This window comes from Sycon ciliatum, chromosome 12 (genome assembly GCF_964019385.1).
Source record: "Sycon ciliatum chromosome 12, ocSycCili1.1, whole genome shotgun sequence".
Lineage (NCBI taxonomy): Eukaryota > Metazoa > Porifera > Calcarea > Leucosolenida > Sycettidae > Sycon > Sycon ciliatum.
This window is the reverse complement of record NC_088654.1, coordinates 17541995-17563872: the sequence shown is the minus strand read 5'-3', so window position 1 is coordinate 17563872 and position 21878 is coordinate 17541995. Positions and strand designations below refer to the sequence as shown.

At 49.3% G+C, this 21878-nt stretch overlaps 1 protein-coding gene across 1 annotated transcript in view; it reads left to right on the top strand.

Moving 5' to 3' along the window:
* LOC135827833 (plexin-B1-like) overlaps positions 1-21878 on the top strand; it is a 73463-nt gene that overhangs the window by 30306 nt on the left and 21279 nt on the right. Inside the window, exons 7-20 of the mRNA XM_065340262.1 lie at positions 2653-2797; positions 4770-4941; positions 6120-6225; positions 7997-8084; positions 8760-8864; positions 10854-10949; positions 11859-11970; positions 13441-13607; positions 14035-14180; positions 14821-14938; positions 15371-15513; positions 16756-16908; positions 19569-19674; positions 20741-20938. Of these exons, the coding sequence (XP_065196334.1) occupies positions 2653-2797; positions 4770-4941; positions 6120-6225; positions 7997-8084; positions 8760-8864; positions 10854-10949; positions 11859-11970; positions 13441-13607; positions 14035-14180; positions 14821-14938; positions 15371-15513; positions 16756-16908; positions 19569-19674; positions 20741-20938 (1855 nt within the window). The remainder of the gene's footprint in view (positions 1-2652; positions 2798-4769; positions 4942-6119; positions 6226-7996; positions 8085-8759; positions 8865-10853; positions 10950-11858; positions 11971-13440; positions 13608-14034; positions 14181-14820; positions 14939-15370; positions 15514-16755; positions 16909-19568; positions 19675-20740; positions 20939-21878) is intronic.

The window sequence follows — 21878 nt, the reverse complement described above, 5'->3', positions numbered from 1 at the left end:
GGCCAAGCTGGCGGCGTCGTCGGCTGCTGTGTCGGTGGCTGCCGTCAGGCGCTCCCGTTCGGCCTTGGCGGCGTCTCGGGCTGCAGCAACGGCGTTTGCACGAGGCGTTGCGGGTCTTGGCCTCTTCGGGGGAGGCCCATCTTCGATAGCTGAAGCAAACTTTTTCAGCGCTGTCAATACTGACGTTAGCCCGCCGGCCAGAGCCCGGAGCTTCTGGGCATGGGCATGATGCCTATGCAAGGCTTCGAGCGCTGCGGCACCCGCCTGTAGGGCCACGATCAAGTCCTGCTGATGACCTGCATGTCGTGGAAGTTGTCGCGCCGCGGGTGGGCCACGCTTGTGCTGGTTGTCGGCCATTCTCGATTCTGTTCAAGAAAAGGACACACATAACAATGTTTTAGCATTATCGCTTGATCCTGGTCACAGCACCAATTGTCATGGCTGGTGATCCATCTAGTGGCACCAGGCAGTCAACCAATATAGTCGACTCAAGCAGATAAGTAGCTCACCTGTTTTTCGGCTCGCACAAGGTAGTCGAAGGTCGAAGGGAGCGATCAAAGATCTTTATTTCATTGGGGAAGGCGGCTTTTATGTGATTTGGAATAGTATAATTTGTGATGTAATAAAGTAGTAGTAAATATTTAGTAGCGTATTCCGGGGAGCTCGCTCACCCACATTACATGAAAGTATTGCTAATTGGACTCCGAGGCTCTTTGTGCGACGGGTGGCCTGGAGTACGCTGCCTGTGTACTCGGGAATTGCCTTCGCTGGAGGACGCCGCCTTTGTACGCTGCATCGATGGTCACCCTTCATCCCATGCCCGTAGACCCTTCCCTCTCATCGCCCTGTAGGGTGCCGCACGGTCAAGCCGTGACCTCTCTCCCAAAAGGGATAACGGAGTCCGCAGTGCGTGAAGCACTTGCAGGACTCTTTACGTCGTACGACGCGAGAAGAGGTGCCATTCTTGCTCGACTAACAAAGGTATCAGCTCCCTTGCAGGACTAAGCATGGTCCCCTCAAGCTCAACAGTGTAGTGAGTACAATGCTGACGACTTGTACTGAAGGTGTTGCCGACGTACGACAACATTTTGCGACTCTAGGCCACGAGTTGTAAGCCATGATTGCTCAACTAACGAAAGTGCCAAATCCTTCGCCGGACTAATCATAGTTCTTACAGAACTCTAGAATATGTCGGAGCCCAGCTTTGGCTGCTGAATCTCAATGCGTGGTCGCTTTCACGACGAGTCGAATTCGGGTCATGACAAATTTATAAGTTCCCGTAGAGATAAGAATGACATTAACGCCATTAATAGAGTGCGTTGTGCACCCAGTAGAAAACCGTCAGCAAAGCCTACTAAACGACATGGGAATTTGTACACGACAAGTAGTTTCTGCCGATGGTTATTATGCTGAGCGTGCAACTCACTCTGTTCATTGACTTAACGGTTAAACGAATTGATATTGTACACACTGGAACTGTGATGAGACAGACATTCCCCCTCAGTGAGTGGAAGAAAGTCCTCAGAGGCACTTCTTTTCCAGAGTTGAGTCCGTAGTACTACCTATTTAAAAAAGTACCGTATTATAATATTGAGTATTTCAAGCCTTTTCACGACGAAGATGCGAGTTCTTTTTGGAGATGGACGTCGCGGCAAAGGACATGGTGTCCGACTTCTGGCGTCTGGTGAAGCCAGGGATCATTTGTCCAGTCAGGTCGGCAGCCTAACCGTCGGTAAGCTTGTGTTTGGATCCCGTTCTGCTTGATGTGGTAGATCACAAACAATTTGATATCGCACAAATTGATCTCAGCATCGTGCGTACGGTATTTTATATTCAGAAAATCCCAAAGTGTCTCTGTGTGGCCGTCCTATGCCACGAGAAACTCCAATCAGGCTCCTATGTCCTCTGCCTTCATGATTGAATGTCCACTTCGTTTGAACAACGAACACAACAATCGAGGACGGCTTTGCAATGAAAAATACAGCTATACTGGAGCTGAAAAAAAAGAAGAAAAAAACGTGCTCAGGATGAGACTCGAGTACACGCATAGGGCATGTTCGATTGGTAAGGATCGGGATCGGGATCCAGATCTCAGATCCGTCGGATCCTGCAGAGTCACCTGGACACTGTTTTGGGCCTTGACTGTTGCCATGTTGACGAAAGTAATAAAAAGTCGTACTCACCGCGCCAGATGTACAAAAAGTCAGCAAGGTCTATCTCGATCCACGTGTGCGTACCACAATGTGTACAAAAACGATTTTTACTCGCCATATACGCACAAAGGTCACATTTGGATCCGTTGGATCCGGTCAACCCTGCTCCCCGAGGTGGGTTGACCGGATCCAAATCCGAAGGATCCGGATCCAGATTCGACCAATCGAAAGGGTGCGAATCCAGTGGATCCGGTGGATCGGGATCCCGATCCTACCAATCGAACATGCCCATACTCTCCCAGCAGGAGAAACGCAAATTTTTGTGAAAAATGCGTGTCGCCGACTGACCAGTAATTTTGCCTGACGGCATATGTGTACATGTGTGTGTGTGCGTGCGTGCGTGTGTGTGCGTGTGTGTGTGTGCTCGCGCATATGTGTACATGTGTGAGTGTGTGTGCCTCTGTATTTTGTGTGTGCGAATCTGTGTTTACGATAATAGATGTAAGAATGACGGAGGACCGGCTGTTAATAGCGCACGCTGCGATCTACCAGGGTTCTCTAACTTATATATCATGGACGATATGTTTTGTCCAAACATCACAGCAATAACACCTCCGCTCACTTCTGCCCTCGTGTCCGATCAAGTAAGAAAATGTGTGTGTGGGGGGGGGGGGGGGGGCATATAATTTCTATTTGAAGTACACATGCCTGTTAATTAACCATGGACTGCTTCTGGCTAGATTAACTCTTTGCATGCCGACCTGTTTTCCCCAGTAATCTGGCACTCCAGCGCACGGACTACCCTGGTGGAGTTTGGGCGCACTGCTCCGAAAGAAATTTATTCTCATTTCAGTTCCCCTGGATGAAATCTCAACATCCTGGGCCTGGACAGATTAGTACGAGGCGAATTCATCCTGGAAGTTCTTAGCTCCATAGTCCCACCAGGGCCACTTTCACTGCCTCTCCAAACTGGCCCACCATGCCTCGGAACGAAACAACAACTCGGTCACACATTCTTTTCGGCTCCTTGCTCAAATCCAACCAATTTTCACGTTTCAAACTGCTCTGCAAAGCTGAGATCCACACGCTTCATTTGATGTCCGTAATGCATGCGCTGGGCAAAAGGGAAACTTTGTTTACGTTGCACATTTGAACGGGATGAAGACCCAATGAGACGATGGAGACGCGTTGCAAACGTAAGGTTACGACGAATTCAAATAGAGTGTGCCACCGCCAGTGCCACCCCCTATCCAGCGCTGCAGAGGCCGGGTCTTACATCACATGACATGGCTCAATAGGCTACAGCTGAACACAGTACCGTTAAAGTGACCGCCAGAGAAGATTTGTGCCCAAAGCAGGGTTGCGGTGTACGGCTAGAAACAGGCCCGCCGGAACCGTCGGTCCACTTGGTCAGGTAGCTACTTGCGCGCCCGTATTTCTCTTTTTCTCATCTCTACCTTTCCACACCCTCCTTTAAATTGTATTCCCAGTGGGTCCATTGATATTAGGCGTATGATTGTTTTGATTGCAACTACTTGGTCCGGCTCATCGCAATTGTCGCTTATCTCCCACGCACTTTTTGACAGGTAAAACCCAGTCCAATCACGATATCTAACTTACTTTTGCTTGGGAGGTTGTGATGGCAAGATCAAATGAGGCACCAAAGAAAAAATGATCGCGGCTAGCGCTTTGAATCGCGATGTGTTTGACTTTTTTGGGAAGTGGAAATCTGGCCATTCACTGTCTGTGTTGCCAAAAAAGCCAAGCACAGCGACCCGAAGACCGGAACTGTAGCAGGGGCAACTGACATCCTGGAGAGCGTGACGGGCACGCGTGCACGGCAGAGGAGTATGAGCGTTATACTGAAGAAGAAAGGTGTTTTCGATGCGATGCGCATGCGAGGGAAGTTTTGGTTGTTCCTTTTGTTCCTTCGTGGACCTGGCAGCAGCATTACAAGAGTCGTCATCAGCGTATCCATTGCAGCGTATGACAGCTGTCTGGAGAGGCCTGTATGCCTCATTTGAAGGCTTTGTTGAAACACACTGTGGTGACACAGAGGTCACACTGCCCACGGTTCCTTCAAGCACATAGGACACTCACAGGCTGACAAAGCAAGAAATACTCTACCAGTCTACGCCAGCAGCTAGACACCAGCAATTTAATGTCAGCTCATGTAAGCGGCACGAGTGATGGAGAGTTGAATAAACCGTCTGGACCTGTAGGAGTGTGAGTGCAAGAGCGCTCCTTCGCTGATTTATTTCGTGCATTTTGCTTACCTTGCTTCCCTTCTATGACTCGCTTCACCTGTTTCCAGGGCTGAATTTTGTTTCTTGTGGCGGAGAGTATTCATGTATCATGCTTCCTCACTATGCCTATTGAAAATTTCACAGAGCGGCAACAAAACTCCTGTTCTTAGTGGCGATAGATAAGCGACAATTGCGATGGGCCTGACCAAGTATAAATAAAGTAGACAACAACAGCAACCCATTGCTGATGTCTCTCCGCATGTGTGTTCTATACGATCAGATTAACCTTCGCGGGCCACCCCTTTTATGCACCAAAGAAATCACTCATCATCGATATCTCTTCACCTGTGTGTGTGTTCTATACGCTCAGATTACCCTTAGCGCCGACAACTTCCCGGCCGTGAGCGGAACGTTTGAGTGCCGCTATCCCGACGTGCCGAGTCTCGCTAGTGCGGCGAGCGTGCCTGCAACATCCAGCACCACGGCAACGGGGTCCACCACCTTCACGTGTGCCTCGCCGCGAGGAGGAACCAACGGTCAAGGTAGTGTGCACTCGACAATGCTCGTGTGTTGTTGTTGTTGCCGCTGCTGCTGTTGTTGTTGTTGTTGCTCGCTCCCGAGCGAAAATATTTGTCACCAGCACCGAGAGCAGCGACGAGGAGGACCAAAAAAGTACGAACCTTTCCTTGGACAATAAATTCCTCATGGCTAGTTGTCGTTCCTTAGTGTCCGTTCACATTCACGGGAAGGGCTGGTTGTCATGATAGCAGGGTCACGTGAACCCGAAACAAGGTCGTGTGATTCACCCGCCAGCTTCCCGCGAACGCGATGGCGTCAGGACCTTCCCAGCTCAAATTTTGGGCTGGGAAGGTTCACGCCATCGCATTACTTTATAGTCTGTAGTGAGGAACTAGGGTGGCTTGAGTAGGTAGAGGAACTAGGGTGTGGCGTGAGTCGGTAGAGGAACTAGGGTGGCATGAGTAGGTAGAGGAACTGGGGTGGCGTGAGTAGGTAGTGGATCGATTGTAGATTTTTGGAAGCAGCGACAATGAACTACAGTATTTTCCTTTTGTTTGTCAGTTGCGTGCGCGGGGAGGGGAGTTTTTGTTGTCTCAGCAATGATGAGAATATGTCTCAGCGCTTGCCTCAGCGCTTCATTCTCGATACGGAAAAAAGCGCCATTGAGTCCTATAATCACACGCCTCTAGATTGGTATTGTGGTTATGTACCGGCGGTTCGAGTTGTACAATCATGTAACAGTATTTTCGTACTATTTCCCTACACGAGTGCTGACTTCACTGACTTCAGTGCTCCAAACGATTTCACGCCCGACTTCCCTTGCTGGCGGAAACATCAGGCGTGAATTAACGCGAGTTTCATTTTCCCCGAGGCTGGCTTGTGCACGTGACATGGCGTGTTCCCGTCCCGCCAACTGGGCCTTTCCGTCAGTGTGAACGTACCCTTGCCTTCCTTGGACGTTTCCCGCCTCGCATGTATGTGACCACGGATGACTGGTGCATGCCATCCATGGTCTTTATGTATATGCTCAACCTACCGGGTAGGTCGAAATTTTTAGGGGGCATGTGCCCCCTCCCAACCCCCCCCCCCCCCCCCCATGCCCATGCGGGCGACGCGCCCGAGTGAGTATATCGGTGGGAGCAGTTACGTTTGTATTGCGGTATCATTGTGGTCACTTCGGCTTTGTCTGTTGTTACCTCAGGTTTTGCCGATGTCAACGTGGCCATATATAGCAGCACACTCCAACGGGTGCTCCTGTCCACTGACGAGACCAAGCTGTCACTGTACAACTGTCAGTTCATCACAAGGTATGGCGTTTTTTTTGTGCGAGGGGACGCAGGGGCAGGGGGCAAGGTAGGGGACACGGTAGTGTGTGTGTGTGTGGGGGGGGGGGGGGAGGTGGGGAAGGAGGGGTAGGAGGAGGATGTGGGGGAGGAGGAGGTGGGGGAGGAGGAGGAGGGGGAGGGGAGGAGGTGGGGGGGGGGGAGGGGGAGGAGGTGGGGGAGGTGGGGGGGGGAGGGGGAGGAGGGGGGGGAGGGGGAGGAGGGGGGGGGGAGGGGGAGGAGGGGGGGGGGAGGGGGAGGAGGGGGGGAGGGGGAGGAGGGGGGGGGGAGGAGGGGGGGGGGGAGGAGGGGGGGGGAGGGGGAGGAGGGGGGGAGGGGGAGGAGGGGGGGGGGAGGAGGGGGGGGGGAGGAGGGGGGGGGAGGAGGGGGGGGGGGGAGGTGGGAAGATAATGTATAGTACAGTACTGTCTCGAATGAGAGCCTGTCTCGTTTTTTAAAATTTTTTTGGTTGGTTTTGTATTTGCAAACCAAACGGACAGAACTGTCCAGTGATAAGGGAGCAAATGAAAATCATCAGATTACCCATTCAGGAAACTTCACTTCTCAACTAAAAACTCCAAAAAACGGCCTCTTCAGTGCGATTTCAAATCAAAATTTACATTACACCAAATTGTCGGGCCTAGCCCATCGTCAGGGTATCATAGGGGACTGCCAATAGGCAGGGATGCCTGCTGACAGTGAACCCTAGGCGTGTTATGTATAGGGGTGAAAGGAGTGATCCGGGTACCCGTCCGTTTAGCGGCTGATCCATTAGCAAACGAGTACCCGTTAGTCGTGTACGGTAGTATTAGCTGGCTTGTGCAGTCGTACAGTTGGATGTACAGTTTGAATATGTTGTTGCTGGTTCAATCCTGCAACATATGACAATGTGGACTGCATGTAGCGTAGTAAGTGCGCATGCTGCGCTTGTCGCAATGTAGTGTACTTGCTGTGAATTGCATGACATGGCAGGGTCCTCCTGGCACAAAATGTTGAAGGCTATTTTTGTTTCACGGAGTTACGATCGTTCGTACACTGGTCTATGCACTGCGATAAAGTGCGCGATTTTTACGAGCATATATGCGCTCATGGCAAAGCACGTCATAGTTTCAGAGCGCATATATGCGCTCCTGGCTCGAAAAGGGTTAAAGGGTAACCGTTCACCCCTAGTGTTTTAGGGGGCGTTCATTTTTGATCTACAGGTTTCGGTAGAGACTACTCCTTTCGGTAGAGACTACTCCTTTCGGTAGAGACTACTCCTTTCGGTAGAGGTGTTTGTTTATTTCTACTCAAAAGGGTAGCTTCTACTTTTCTCTAACGGCTCTACCAGGACAAAGTTGGTAGAGCTACGGGATTTCCAGCAAGATCAAGGATTTGTACTCAACTCCATACGGAAGAGAAACATTTCACTTACATATCGTGAAAAACTACTAAATCCGGTAGAATAGCGTTTGTGCACTTACCTCTACCGTCTACCTCTATCGGTAGAGTGACTCTACTCTACTCTACTCTACTCTACCAGGTAGCTAAAAACGAATGCAGCCTTAATGTGGCGGCATAATTCAGCGGGAGACATACTGGCGGCTTGGTGACAGGCCGCAGGTAGGGCTTTCCAGCGAGCTGCGCCGAACCACAGCAACGAATTGAAAGAGAGCCATAACGAGATGCAGCGTCGGGCAGAATGAGGGCCGTGGTCTGGCCTCTTGCGACAGCAGATCGTAGCATAAACAAAATGTGTTTTGATTTCTGTTTCTAGATGTGAGCAGTGTACAGATGCTCAGATTGGGTGCGGATGGTGCTCGTACGCAAACGAATGCCGTCCAACAGGTGGTTGTAGTGATCAGGTACGTGTGTGTGTGTGTATATGTGTGTGTGTGTGTGTGTGTGTGTGTGTGTGTGTGTGTGTGCATGTGTGTGTGTGTGTGTGCATGTGTGTGTATGTGTGTGTGCATGTGTGTGTGTATGTGTGTGTGCGCGCACGCGTGTGTGTGTATGTGTGTATGTGGGTGTGTATGTGCACGTGCGTGCGTGCATGTGCGCGTGCATGCGTGTGGATGCATGCACGACCTAGGATATTGCCACGTGTATAGCACTGTGCCTGTCTTGCCTAGCAGATTTGAATCTCAGTTCCCACCCATCATATACTTTCATCATCATCACTGCTTGACACACTGCTCTGCTTTCCATTCCTCTTTCTGTCCGTATTTTTGCAAGTAGCTTCTGCTGTTCCTGTTTGCATCATTTTTTTATTTGTTCACCTTGTCATGTCCCTTCCGCTCTCACTCTCATAACAGCCACCTTCACTTCCTTTCCCCAGGAGACTCCCTTTGATAGGCATCCATTTTCCTCGGGAGAATCCTTGAAAACACTAGTATGTACTAGTAATATCAATATCCTACTATTGGCCTTGTTTCATGTTGAAATCACGTGCACTCTCAGCTGCTGTTACACGATGAGGTTTTTTCTTGAAAGCCGACGTCCTGTTTTGCATTCTCTTGCTCTCTGTCCGCGGCTGTCAGGTGATGAGCTGTCCTGTGATATCCGCCGTTGACCCGCTGGCAATCAGTATCGCCGTAGCGACCAACCTGACGTTCACTTCCACCGCGTTCCCGGCGCCTCGTACTGTAAGTATACAGATTACTGCAGTCAACAAAAGAAAAGTAATTTATCGTGTCCGCTCCCGAAGAGAGCTCATGACGGCCGCTAACACCTAGTAAACCCTAGCGGCACCAATATAGTCCATTCGTAAAAAAAATGGACTTCTAGCATTTGGCCATAAACGGGTCAAACTTTGAGGGGTGGGGGGTTGGAATTTTTTTGGCAATCCCCTATGGAATGCTCTTCCAATTATGTTCCTGAAGTCTATTTCTCCAAAAAGTAAACCGTGACAAGAATAGGATTTCGGCCAGGTTTAGCTCCAAAAGCACTGAATTGGGGAAGTCCAGGCCGTTTCATTCTACTTGCAACAGTTCATTGTGCGGTTCGAACCCCAGTTGAGGTACCTTTTGGACCCCTTTTTTAAGTTTAACATTTCGCGGCACTGCACCATGTGTAATAAAATCACAAAAACGGGAGCTCGCCAGAGCCAGGACCCATCTTTTTTTTATTATGAATGGACTGTAGCTGTGTTAGAGTGGACGGGGTGAATGTGGAGAGACGGCACATGGGTGCACCTAACAGTCCGGTGTACCCGGCCCATGGCGTGCCTTTGCCAGTGGGGATGGATTGACGGGTCGTCATGTTGTGTTCATGTGATAACGTGGGAAGTCAACATGCCGTATTTCCCCGAATATAAGTCACGCACCTTTTTTCACTAAAATTCAAGGGCAAAAGGGGATGTGACTTACAATCGAACGTGACTTACTACTGAAGTCAATATATCAAATCAATATTGCTCAAACCTGAAAATGAGGGTGCTACTGGTTAGTGTTGAAACGATCTCACCGGATACTCGTTAGCTCGCTCGCCAGAAACTCGGCTCGTTTGTGCGCCCAGCTCGTTTGCATTAACGAACACCATACACCGTACTCCGTACACATGGCAGTACATGTCGACCGGAGAGTCATAAAATATTAATTTTTACGACTCCCTGGTCGATCGAGAGTCCAGTCCCGCGCAAAGTGAAAATCACTCGCAGTTACAGTGACTGTATGCCTGCACGACACTTGAGTTGGTTCAGTTGTCGTTGCAGCTTTCGTGGACTCCACTGATGTCTTGTTCCGCATCTGCTGACCTGTCGCAGGATATGCTTCGGTCACCTCTCCATTCGAGTGAAAGTAAAATAGTTACGCTCAGTCGTTTGGAAGTTTTCTCCCGCGATGCAGCGAAGACCAGGGCTACTTGCAATCTTTGCAAAACGGTCTATTCTTACAAAGGCTACTCGACTACGGCGCTGAAAAGACATCTCGACACCAAACAGCAGTCCGAAGTGAAGCAGCAGCAACCCCAAATGCCGGCGATGATAATTTGAACCAGCTGAAAAAAATTGAACTTAGAAAAAAAATATTCAAAAAATCGTTAGCTCGCTCGATAGCTTGCTCGTTAGTGGAACAGATCGCTCGTTTGTTATAGATACGCTCGTTTCAACACTACTACTGGTAATCGAGTGCGATTTTTAATCGGAGAAATACGGTAATTATATCCACTCCTGGGTCAAATTCGATCCATTCCGACCGTAGCGGAGAACACTACGCTCATATCTCTCTTGTTCGGACCTCGACGTTACGGGCGCCTCTTTCAACCAGCACCATGTGGGCAGGTTTTAGTGGAAATATTGCTACTCTCTTGCCAAATTTTGTGGAAATAATGATGTCATATGCCAGATAGCTTGCATTTCCCCGTCAAAACGTGCAGGATCCAGAGTTAAGGACAACTTGGAGTTACGGGCAGTGCTCGATCCTGGACCGCCCGTAGAAGAGAGAATATGATTATATGAGTGTATAATTATGATGATGATGAGGAGGAGGAGGAGGAAGCCTCCTCACATCTCTTGCTAGTGTGGCTCTGTCATGGCTCGGGCCTGGCTTGGACACGTCCCTTTCAAACCCAATACAGAGCCTGGGAGCGTAACGGCCGTTGGGTTTGATTGTATTTCTGCGTCTGTGTGTCAACAGGGAGACACGTATGAATGCAGCATATCGTCACGGGATGGTCAATTGTCACAAAACACAACTGCCACCTTGACTGGCAATAAATTATACTGTAAACAGGTAAGAGCTGATTCTGGCCCGTGCTTGAAGTGTGGCATGTGTCTGAGTGTGTGTGTGAGACCGTGTGCATGGTGGCAGGTGTTTTTGTTTTGTTTTTAAAGTTTAAAGCACACGGTCCTACTGATGATGTGGGGTGACAGTAAAGTGGGACAGAAGACTAGGACAAACAGACAAAAGGGGTAGGACATGCGAAAGCAAGGTGCAGGTGAGGCGAGTCCAGCTAGTCCGACCGGAGGTCTCAGAGTCAGCACTGGATGCGTGCACCGTGTGCGTGTGTGTGTGTGGGGGGGGGGGGGTGCGTGCGTGCGTGCGTGTGTGCGTGCGTGCGTGTGTGTGTGTGTGTGTGTGTGTGTGTGTGTGTGTGTGTGTGTGTGTGTATATGTGTGCGTGCCTGAGACATGCATATGTAGACATACGATAGTGTCATGATTGTATTGAAGCTTGTCTCGCATAGAAGCCCGTTCTGAACTCAAGCCTGATCAGGAAGATACACCGGCAGCACATAGGCCTGTGTTTAGTATTTTAACATACATAGGAGCACCTGGTTTGAATAGAAGCCTAGCCCTGACATTGGCTTCTACATGCATAAGCCCTGATTTATTACACCATATTACGGTAGCAGGGGCGTAGCACCCGGTCCGGCCAGTCCAGCTTTGGTTGGGCCACAAAGCCGGGCCACTTTTTCGCCCAGAAGTGCCCAGAATGCAGGATTTTGCACCCTAATTTCAAACATTTTCCCGGGGAGACCCCCCCCCCCCCCCACCCCCGCGCACCCCTCTGGCCGGACCACTTCCAACGGCGGTGCAAAGCGCCTGTACGGTTCGTAGACATCCTTGCCTGTGTGCATTCATTTCTCACCCGCTGATACACACCTATGCCTTGAACGTGTCTTGTCTTGCCACTGCACAGTTTACACTGAACTCGAGCTTTGTGCCTGTGGTCGGAAACGGCAGTGAGGAGCTGAGGATTGCTCCCGTCTTCAACGGCTATGTCATGACGAACAACTCGGAGTTTATCAAGAGTAAGTGAAAGAGAAGTTCTGGCTTCGCGCGCAAGAGACTTGGCCAGACTAAGTTTCCGCATCCGTAGCCATCACCAAAGGGAATGAAGCCTGAAAATATTTGCATGGGTCCAGTACTATTAAACTACGACAAGTCAACATATAATCGGCGCATATTTTATTTTCGGCTATTTTCGGGCTGGTCATGTTTAGCCGAAAATTTGATGCGGCCGAAATGGGCTTCAGCCCTGGGAGGCCGAAATTTGACTAGGCCGAAAATGCGTGGACTTCAGTAATAAGGCCAGTACGAACTAGTTTAGGTTACTGTCATGTGAGTGAGAGCTGTGTGTCTGTGTGTCTGTGTGTCTGTGTGTCTGTCTGTGTGTGCGTGTGCATGCGTGCGGGCATGCGTGCGTGTGCGTGTGTGTGTGTGCACGCGTGCGCGCGTGTATGTGTGTGTCTTTGCTAGCCAGTGCAGGCTAAATTTTATTTTTCAAGGAAACCCTTCGAAAATGGTACCAATCGATTCAGCATGGCATTTTCATTCCTCCTGCAAAGTTTCAGCTGATTTGGAGTCATGGCAAGGACGCTATGGCGATTTGAAGATCGAAAAACTTCACTTTTGTTTGTCAAGAAGAAAGACCATGATCGCACACAAATCATACAACCCGTTTGGCACAATGATTTTTGAACGAAGTTGATCCGCGGACCGCGTGCTTCGCGCATGCATGCATGCATACTGCATGCACACACACAGTACAGAGGCTTTTTTGAACGCGGATATGTAGTTCTTCGTCTTCTTCGAAATGTCTTCCAAATGCGTGGTGCTGGTGTTGTTCTCAGCTTCGTCAAGGCAGAATGCAGCTGCATGTGATGCTCCTGTGTGTTCATGCATGTTCTCTTTTCGCGTCTCGACATTGTAGCGTCCAGACTCAGCTCGACTGGAGAAGATTGAGGAGACTATGCTTTGATCCACATGGAAAATCGATGAAATTTGGTAATTATCGTCGGGCGCTAAAAAGCGCTGGGGAGCATGGGGCTAAAACTTCGTAGCAGTCATCCCTACCATGACAGGCATCGACTGGTATATGTTCCATTCTGTTCCCAACTACTACGGGTAGTCTGCGAAGCTTTCTTCTTCGCCGATTTTTGGACAGATCGTACGTCTTCGCACTGTATCTCTCGTCTCCCTCAACGGATCAAAACACGGTTTTCGCCAGGACGAACACAAACCCCCAGATTTCGCGGCGGCAACAACTTCGAGTAGGGAAAAGCTAGCAGCTAACCAGGAATCACCAAAAACCACGTGTAATACTCAGTGTGATTTGCGACAGCTGTCATTGTGCCGTCGCACCATGCATGTACCATGCACGGGAATGGAACACGGATGAGTCGTTTTATTACGACAGCCTGCACTGGCTATCTTTGCTGTTGCGGGCCATCTCCTGATAACGAGAGTCTCTGGGGTTTTTTCCTCTTTTTCTTGTTTAGGCGAAAGTTACGACTGTTCTCGCACTGGTGCAAACGGCTGCAGCCCCTGCCTTGCCTTTCCACAGTATGATCGGTGTAGGTGGTGTCCAAGCAGGGAGGTCTGTATGGTTGACAGCTGCACTGGAGAGCCAGCCAGTATGATGTGCCCGTCTCCCAATATCACTAATGTAAGCCTGGCTGGTTGGTGTATGTGTGTGTGTGTGTCACGATGTTTGCATGTGTGTGTGTGCGTCTGTGTGTGTGCGCGCGCGCGCGTGTGCGCGTGTGCATGTGTGTGTGTGTGTGTGTGTGTGTGTGTGTGTGTTTGCGTGTGTGTGTGTGTGTGTGTATGTGTGTGTGTATGTGTGTGTATATGTGTGCGTGTGTGTGTTTGCGTGTGTGTGTGTTTGCGTGTGTGCGTGCGTGTGTGTGTATGTGTGGGTGGGTGGGTGGCTGTGTGCGTGGGCCGCTGTGGCGTTGCAGGGCTGTGTTGTTGTTGATGGTGGACATGCTCCTGACTGCTCGCCGGTGGTGGTGACTGGCGGTGTAAACTCCCGACAGCGTCTCCTTACATTTTTGCGATGATGATCTCCTGTCACTCTGTCTTGTGTACAGATCAAACCCAGGACAGGACCCACCGCCGGAGGCACGGCCATACTCATCGAAGGCGTCAACTTTGGCTTCCAGCAAAGCGACATCGTAGACATCACCTTCAATCAGATGTCTTGCACGAACATACGCGACTTCTCTATCATCTCAGGGTAGGTTTGGAGAATGGAATCTATTCCTCCACATCCCAGTAACGTTTGAGAGCTGCTCCGTGGTTGGTCCCACCCTCTCCTCAATTCAATTGGCTGTCTTGACATGCCACGAGATGCAGAGCTACATAAATAGTACTGTAGTAGAATAGTATGCGTTGTGTTGTCTGGACATGGGCAGCAATTGTCGCATTCGATATGCAGTCTTGTGGTCCAATGCCAAAGCTAGTATCGCAAGCACCGATGTGCGTTAGTATAGCGAATGCCAAAGCTATGGGGGGGGGGGGGCACTATTGCCCAGCGGGAATTTGGACGTGTCAATACGCGAGCAAACAGTAAGGATGCACTTGTGAGCAAAGTTATCTTTAAATGATGTGGTCTTGCAATACCCGTTCAGGTATGTGTGATACTGTGAAGGGTGCTAATATAAAAAAACTTTACATCTTGATTCGTCATTTGGAGATACATCTCCTGGCTGTGGAGTGCCGCGAAACGGTTAGCTACCGAGCACTGGTTTGCTGCTCAGTGCGAAACGTGTGCAATGAGGTCATCCACGTAATTGTGTGTGTGTGTGTGTGTGTGTGTGTGTGTGCGTGTGTCTGTGTGTGTGTGTGCGCATGCGTGCGTTCCTGTGCGTGTGCAGGGTACGATGTGACACGCCAAACTTGGGCGGAACTACCTCGCAAAATTTTCCGGTGACTATCTCGACGAATGTTGGTGGTCTCCTGTCCTCTGGCACAGGTGGCAATTTCACGTTTAGGGTGAGTTCTGAAATCTCTTTGTGGATGCCGAGCGTTGTATGGATGATGTGGATGTGTATAATAATACTATACTTATATATAACTACTATGCACAGTACACACAGGAGTGGCCCTGGCATGGTTGTGGAGCTGAAGGATATCTTTGATTCGGTTAGGGCAGGGGCCGTAGCTGGTACCCTTTTTTGGGGGGGGGGGGGGTGTGCACGGCCGCATATGTGACGGATGGCTGGTGCATGTCATTCATGGTCATTATGTGCATGCTGAACCTACCGGGTAGGTCGAATTTGTTAGGGGATTGCACGTGCCCCCCCCCCCCCCCCCCCCTCCGTGCCCCAGGCGGGCTACGTACCTGCAGAGTAACGTATCTATTTGTATTTTAGGTGCGTTCAACGCCCCTGGTACTGTCCTCTTGTCCTGTGCATCTCTATCTAGCCTACTCTAGTGTCTAGCGTCACTCCCGCGATGGGCCCGGTATCAGGTGGCACTGAGATCACCATCACCGGTCAGTACCTGAAGTTCCCGGCTGGCAAGACCACCGTGCTTGTGACGCAATCTCCATGTTACATTCTCTCCGTGTAAGTCATAAAATTAATAGTAGTACTGTAGTATGAATTTATTATTTGACTAGGGGAGTCCCAACAGGCATGGCCTTATTACGGGGAACCCTAGGTGAATCTTTGTGAGGTGAGCAAAAAGTACCAGCATGATTGCTGCTACCCTTCGTGTTTCTTCTCTAGCTACAGTCGACTCGGGATCTAACCAACACCAATGTGCAGGAGAATTAGTTCTTTTCTAGCCAAAGTTCGTTATAACAGAAACTCACTTACACTGTCAGTTCAAACTGGAACATGGACAACGGTTCGCTAATATGAGAGTTTGTTATAATGTGACGTCGTCTGTATTGAATAATTCCGCTCTACAGTCCATTCATTGGAAACTGGCACCCTACCTTGTTGGTATCTCTCTCACATAGTTGTAGATATCGTGAAAACAACAGTACATCCTGCATTGTGTGACCCATGCGATTACTCCTTGCCACATTTGAGGCCAGAAAAGTCCAAGAACAGGGAAATAGAAATTCAGCCAGGTTTTACAAAATTAGGACAGGTATGCCATGGCAAAATGTATGGAGAAGCAGATCCAAAACTCAGATTTTTGAGATTTAAAGTGGGTTTTTGATCCTCAATTCGGCTCAAATCCGACTTTCAAAAGCCAGCGGGACAGTTTCCGATGACTGGACTGTATGTGTTTGTGGGGAGGGTGGGGGGAGACGGGGAGAAGGGTTGAGTTGAGGGAGAGGAGAGGGTGGGGGGGGGGGGGGGGGGTGGAGTGTCAGAGAATGAGTACATGTTATGTGTGTGTTTGCGGAAGGGGGGGGGGGGGGGGTGTGAAGGGTTGTGTGCACAGGGAGGGGAGGGCCCGAGATGGGAAGAAGAGTTGAGTTGTTCTTGTTTTCGTTGGAGAAACCACGCAGTGGGTGTTCAGAGACAGACAATGCATCTGTAGACTTTTGATTGTGTCGCTTGTAATGTAGTACATTGCAATGTAGTGCAGTAGACAATCATAGTGTTGTGTGTGTGTGTGTGTGTGTGTGTGTGTGTGTGTGTGTGTGTGTGCGCGCGTGTGTGTGTGTGCGTGCGTGCATGCTTGTGTATGTGTGTGTGTGCGTGCGTGCATGTGTGTGTGTGTGTGTGTGTATGTGTGTGTGTGTGTGTGTGTGTGCGTGCGTGCATGCGTGCGTGTGCATGCTTGCATGCATGCGTGCATGTGTGTGTGTGTGTGCATGCTCACTACCACTGCACTGTGTGTGCGTTTAGAAACGAGAACGTGATCACGTGCAGAACTACTAACGGCACGATGGGCATGAACAATTTTGTACTCACTATCGACGGCTACTCGTTCACGCAGCAGTTCCAATACGTGCCGGATCCCACTGTCACGGAGCCGTCGCGTACGAACACCATCGCAGTGTAAGGACTTTACTGGTTGTACGGGCCTGTGTCGAGTGAGAAAGTGTGCGAGGATGACACACACATGCACGCACGCACACACACACACACACACACACACACACACACACACACACACACACACACACACACACACACACACACACACACACACACACACACACACACACACACACACACACACACACACACACACACACACACACACACACACACACACACACACACACACACACACACACACACACACACACACACACACACACACACACACACACACACACACACACACACACACACACACACACACACACACACACACACACACACACACACACACACACACACACACACACACACACACACACACACACACACACACACACACACACACACACACACACACACACACACACACACACACACACACACACACACACACTTACCGTGACTCTGAAGTCTAATGCACCCTGCAGAGGCTGTACATTGTGAACAAGCAGGGGCGTCACACATGCTATGACCAGTATGACCATGGTCGTAGCAATTTTCGTCCAGGACGGCGTAGCTGGCTCGTAGAGCGCTAAAACGTGTCCTGTTGGCGCCGAAACATCCAATTTTTCCGCAGGGGGGGGGGGACAACCTGGACCCCCCCCCCCCCTACCCTGTGACGTACCTGCTGTGTATAAGCAAGGTATTACATATCCAAGGCTAAATGACTGGTATGGTATATTGCAGGGCCATCACAAATCCTACTCAGTTATATTCCATATTCCTAGGTGCTAGACAGCCCGTACTACTTACAGGACTGACTTGATTCAGGCAAATTGCTACAGGCACTGCGTATGCAAGCTGTTTGGATCATAGCTTGCGTTTGCCTTTATCAATTTTGATAGTCTTGGGCAGCTTCCTGGAAAGCTATAGTGTGTTATAGCCAGTGTGTCTAAGGTTAGGCTGTACTCACACTACTTGAAAGTTTGACGCGAATGTCGCGTTCAAAACTAGACAAAAGTACTTGAAAAAGCCATTCCAAGCACACTGCACTCCAGTGACGACTTGAAACCGTGTGATTATTGTCAGCAAATTACCATGGAGAAACATGATGTCATGTGGTAGTTGTGCAAATCCCGAGGCACGTTCCTTCAATTTTTTTGCGCTCGATCAACTTATTTGCAATTTTCAGTTCATGAGAAAATAGAAACAGTTATATCTTGCTTGGATCATGGAGTTCGTTCGCCATGCCTCGCGAAGAAGTAGCACATCGTCGACGTCGACGGATGAAGAAGTTTCTCTCCACAGCTCAATGAGCTTCTTCTCCAAGTCGTCAGAAAACACTACGCGAGGCATGATGTCGGTACAAAAGCAATGGTACAAAAGAAATGCGACAGAAACGGCAATCAAAACAACGGGAAGCTACTGGAAGAAAGAAGACGAAAAACACCCAGAAAAAAACAACACAGAATTCAGAAATGACAGGCAAAAAAGGAAACTTCAAGTATATGTACAAGAGCAGTACGACCACGAGGAAACAAAGCATGAAAAATATTCTGGAGCCTTTCACCGTACAATAGTACTCCGGCCTCCTGACCTCGCACAGCTTTCCAAACGGCTTGAAAGCAAAAAAACTCATAGAAGAGGGTTCCGTTTCCGCTGAAACCTCTCAAGCGGCTTTCAAGGGCTTTTTTCATCTTCGCAACCGTCACCGTGGTAACATTCACACGTAAGTCACTTGTATGCGGTTTTTCAAGTAGTGTGAGTACAGCCTTAGTATTGAACTCTTTCACTTCAATTCTGAGTGTCTAAGGGTATGATCGATTGGGCGGATCCCGAGCAAGTGGGCTCCGAGTGAACGTGATTGTTTGGTCGAATCCGATCGATTCCGGAGTAGGTGTACTTGGAGTGGAATCCGACCACACCGGCCCCCCACACCGGGAGTGGCTGGAGTGGAAATGGACTTTGGCGTTTTTTGACAGCTTTCACTGAATTTTTGTACGATATGCGTACATTTTGCATACTACATCCTTGTTTTGTTCGATTGGGCCAGGGTTGCTCGGACCACACCGCCTGCTCGCACTCAATCCAGATTTGCCAATCGAAGATGTCATGCTGATACTTGGGTGCTGTGACTGCTGTCATACTTATGGGTACATGCTGTCATACTTATGGGCACATTACATCATGCTTATAGGTGCATGATGTCATACTTATGGCCAGTTATGGGTACATTATGTCATACTTATGGGCACATTATATCATACTTATATGTGCATGATGTCATACTTATGGGTACACTATATCATACTTATGAGTGCATTATGTCATACTTATGTCATACTTTGACGTGTGTGATGTCATGCGTATGAGTGCATGACGTCACTCAAAATACATCATTATTGTCGTTGTCATCATGGTTGTTGACTAATCAGTCCATTACGTCTGTTGTTTGTTTGCTTTTCCGCTGTGGGGGTGTGTGCGTGTGTGTGTATGTGTGTGTATGTGTGTGTACGTGTGTACGTGCGTGTGTACGTGCGTGTGTGTGTGCGTGCGTGTGTGCGTGCGTGCGTGCGTGTGTGTGTGTGTGTGTGTGTGTGTGTGTGTGTGTGTGTGTGTGTGTGTGTGTGTGTGTGCATGCGTGTGGGTGGGTGTATGTGTTTTCTGTGCAGTGGTGGTATTCCGCTGATATTCTCCGGCAGCAATCTGGAGGGTGTGGGGTCGCGACAGGCTCAGTTCACTTTCTTGGAAAACAATGCCACTATTAGCTTGAACATAGTACGTGCTGCTGCTGCTGCTGTTGCTGCTGCTGCTGCTGCTGCTGCTGCTGCTGCTGCTGCTGCTGCTGCTGCTGCTGCTGCTGCTGCTGCTGCTGCTGCTGCTGCTGCTGCTGCATACACATGGGAATGCGTGTAATAAGTAGCACAAACCTCAGGCAGGTTTACTTGTGGAAACCATGTCGTTGGAGAGCCTGAAGTTTTTTTTTACTGTTGATGAGTGTATGATGTTGCTGGTGTTTCTGCTGCCAGCTTTCCTGCTACTACTGCAGTCAACTTTGCTAATAACGACTGCGAATATAACGACAGTTCGCGAATAACGACAAATTCCCATGCCCAGAGCAAAGTCCCATCTAACTGTATACACAATAATGAGACTTCGGGTATAGGGAATCCTAGGGCTGCAACGAAAATTCTATTTCACAAACGAACGAATACTCACCCATAACGAACGAATGACGAATATTCTCTCAAAATGCTGAATTGTTTCTAAGGGTGAAACAAATATTTAACTAAAAACAAAATCGATTTTTTTTGTAAATGAATCGAATATTCTATACCAAAAGAACCTAGAAAGAGTTTGGCTATTGTTTCTAATGGTGAAACAAATATTTAAAGAGGAACAAAATCGAATTTTTTTTGTAAACGAATCGAATATTCTATACCAAAAGAACCTAGAAAGAGTTTGGATAGTCCCCGGTCGTTCTAGACAGTAGATGTCTAGTGGAGTCATGTCCACTAGTCCTGTGAGTCATAGTCCCCCCTTTCTCAACACATAACACATGTACATATCACTCCATCCGTTCAAGAATTACTACGATAGATCGACTCAAGAGCAGAGTGTGCGCACGTGTCAAAACGAACGAATATTCTAAAGGGGAAAATATTCCTTCCATCGGGTTCTAAACGAATATCAATCGAATATTCGAGTATTCATTGCAACCCTGATAGGGACACTTCGCGAATAAGGACACTTTTCTGATGCCCGGCCGAATGTCGTTATAGGCAAAGTTGACTGTACATATACTTTCGTCATTGTCCTTTCTGTCTCCGTGTTGTATGTGCAGACGTGTACCGTACCACAGGCCAATCAGCTGAGCTGCATTATACCGCCTATACCGATTGATGGAGTTGCAAGCGTGACACTGTTCCTGGACGGCCTGGTGTTTGCCACTTCGGTGGCTCTCACCGCCACCACCTCGCCATTGTTCGAACAGGAAGATCACATAATCATCAGCGGCGTCGAGCAGACCATCACTCTCAACGTAAGCTGCCGCTGCTGCGAGACTCTCTGGTGCTGTTGGCCGTGCTTGGGGAAAGGGCCCCCCGCGTTGTGTCGTTTGTATGTTGCGTTGTGTGTAGAGGTGGGCCACCTGCTGCAACGGATTCGTTTCCTTCACTGTGTGCCTGTAGGGCGATTGCCTAGCCGTCACATGACCATACCGAGCAGCCATGTTGCGGCCAGCTCTAGTCCAGTCCCCCCCACCCGGGCCCCCTGCATCTATGGGTCACATGATGTCGGCCATGTTGGTTCCACTGCACACATGCTGTGATGAATTTCTGTGCACATCTAGTCACATAGCAAACATGTGCGCCGCGACCCCCCCCCCCCCCCCCCCCACTCACACACACACACACACACACACACACACGCACTCTCACACACACACACACACACACACACACACACACACGCACTCACACACACGCACTCACACACACGCACTCACACACACGCACTCACACACACACACACACACACACACACACACACACACACACACGCACTCACACACTCACTGGCAACCACACACCTAAACAGTGAATACATCTGGCTGTTGTCAGAATATCTTAAAATGTCTGTGGTGCCACCTTTTGCACCATGGCCGGTAGTTCGGCTTACTTAAAGCTCTTAGTTATATTGATGAGTACTAGATGGCCGAAACAGCTACCGTATTGCCTGGAATAAAAAAAGAGTCGCACCCTTTCACACTAAAATCCAAGGGTAAAAAGGGATGCGACTTGCAATTGAGCAGGACTTACCACTGAGGTGAATAATTATATCAACACATTATGGCTCAAACCTGAAAATGGGTGTGCGACTTCCAATCGAGTGCGACTTTTAATCTGGGAAATACGGTGGTTGTCTGCAGCATTGGGTCTTTTGTCAGAACATAATCTTCTGCTCTCCCCAACCCCTTCCTC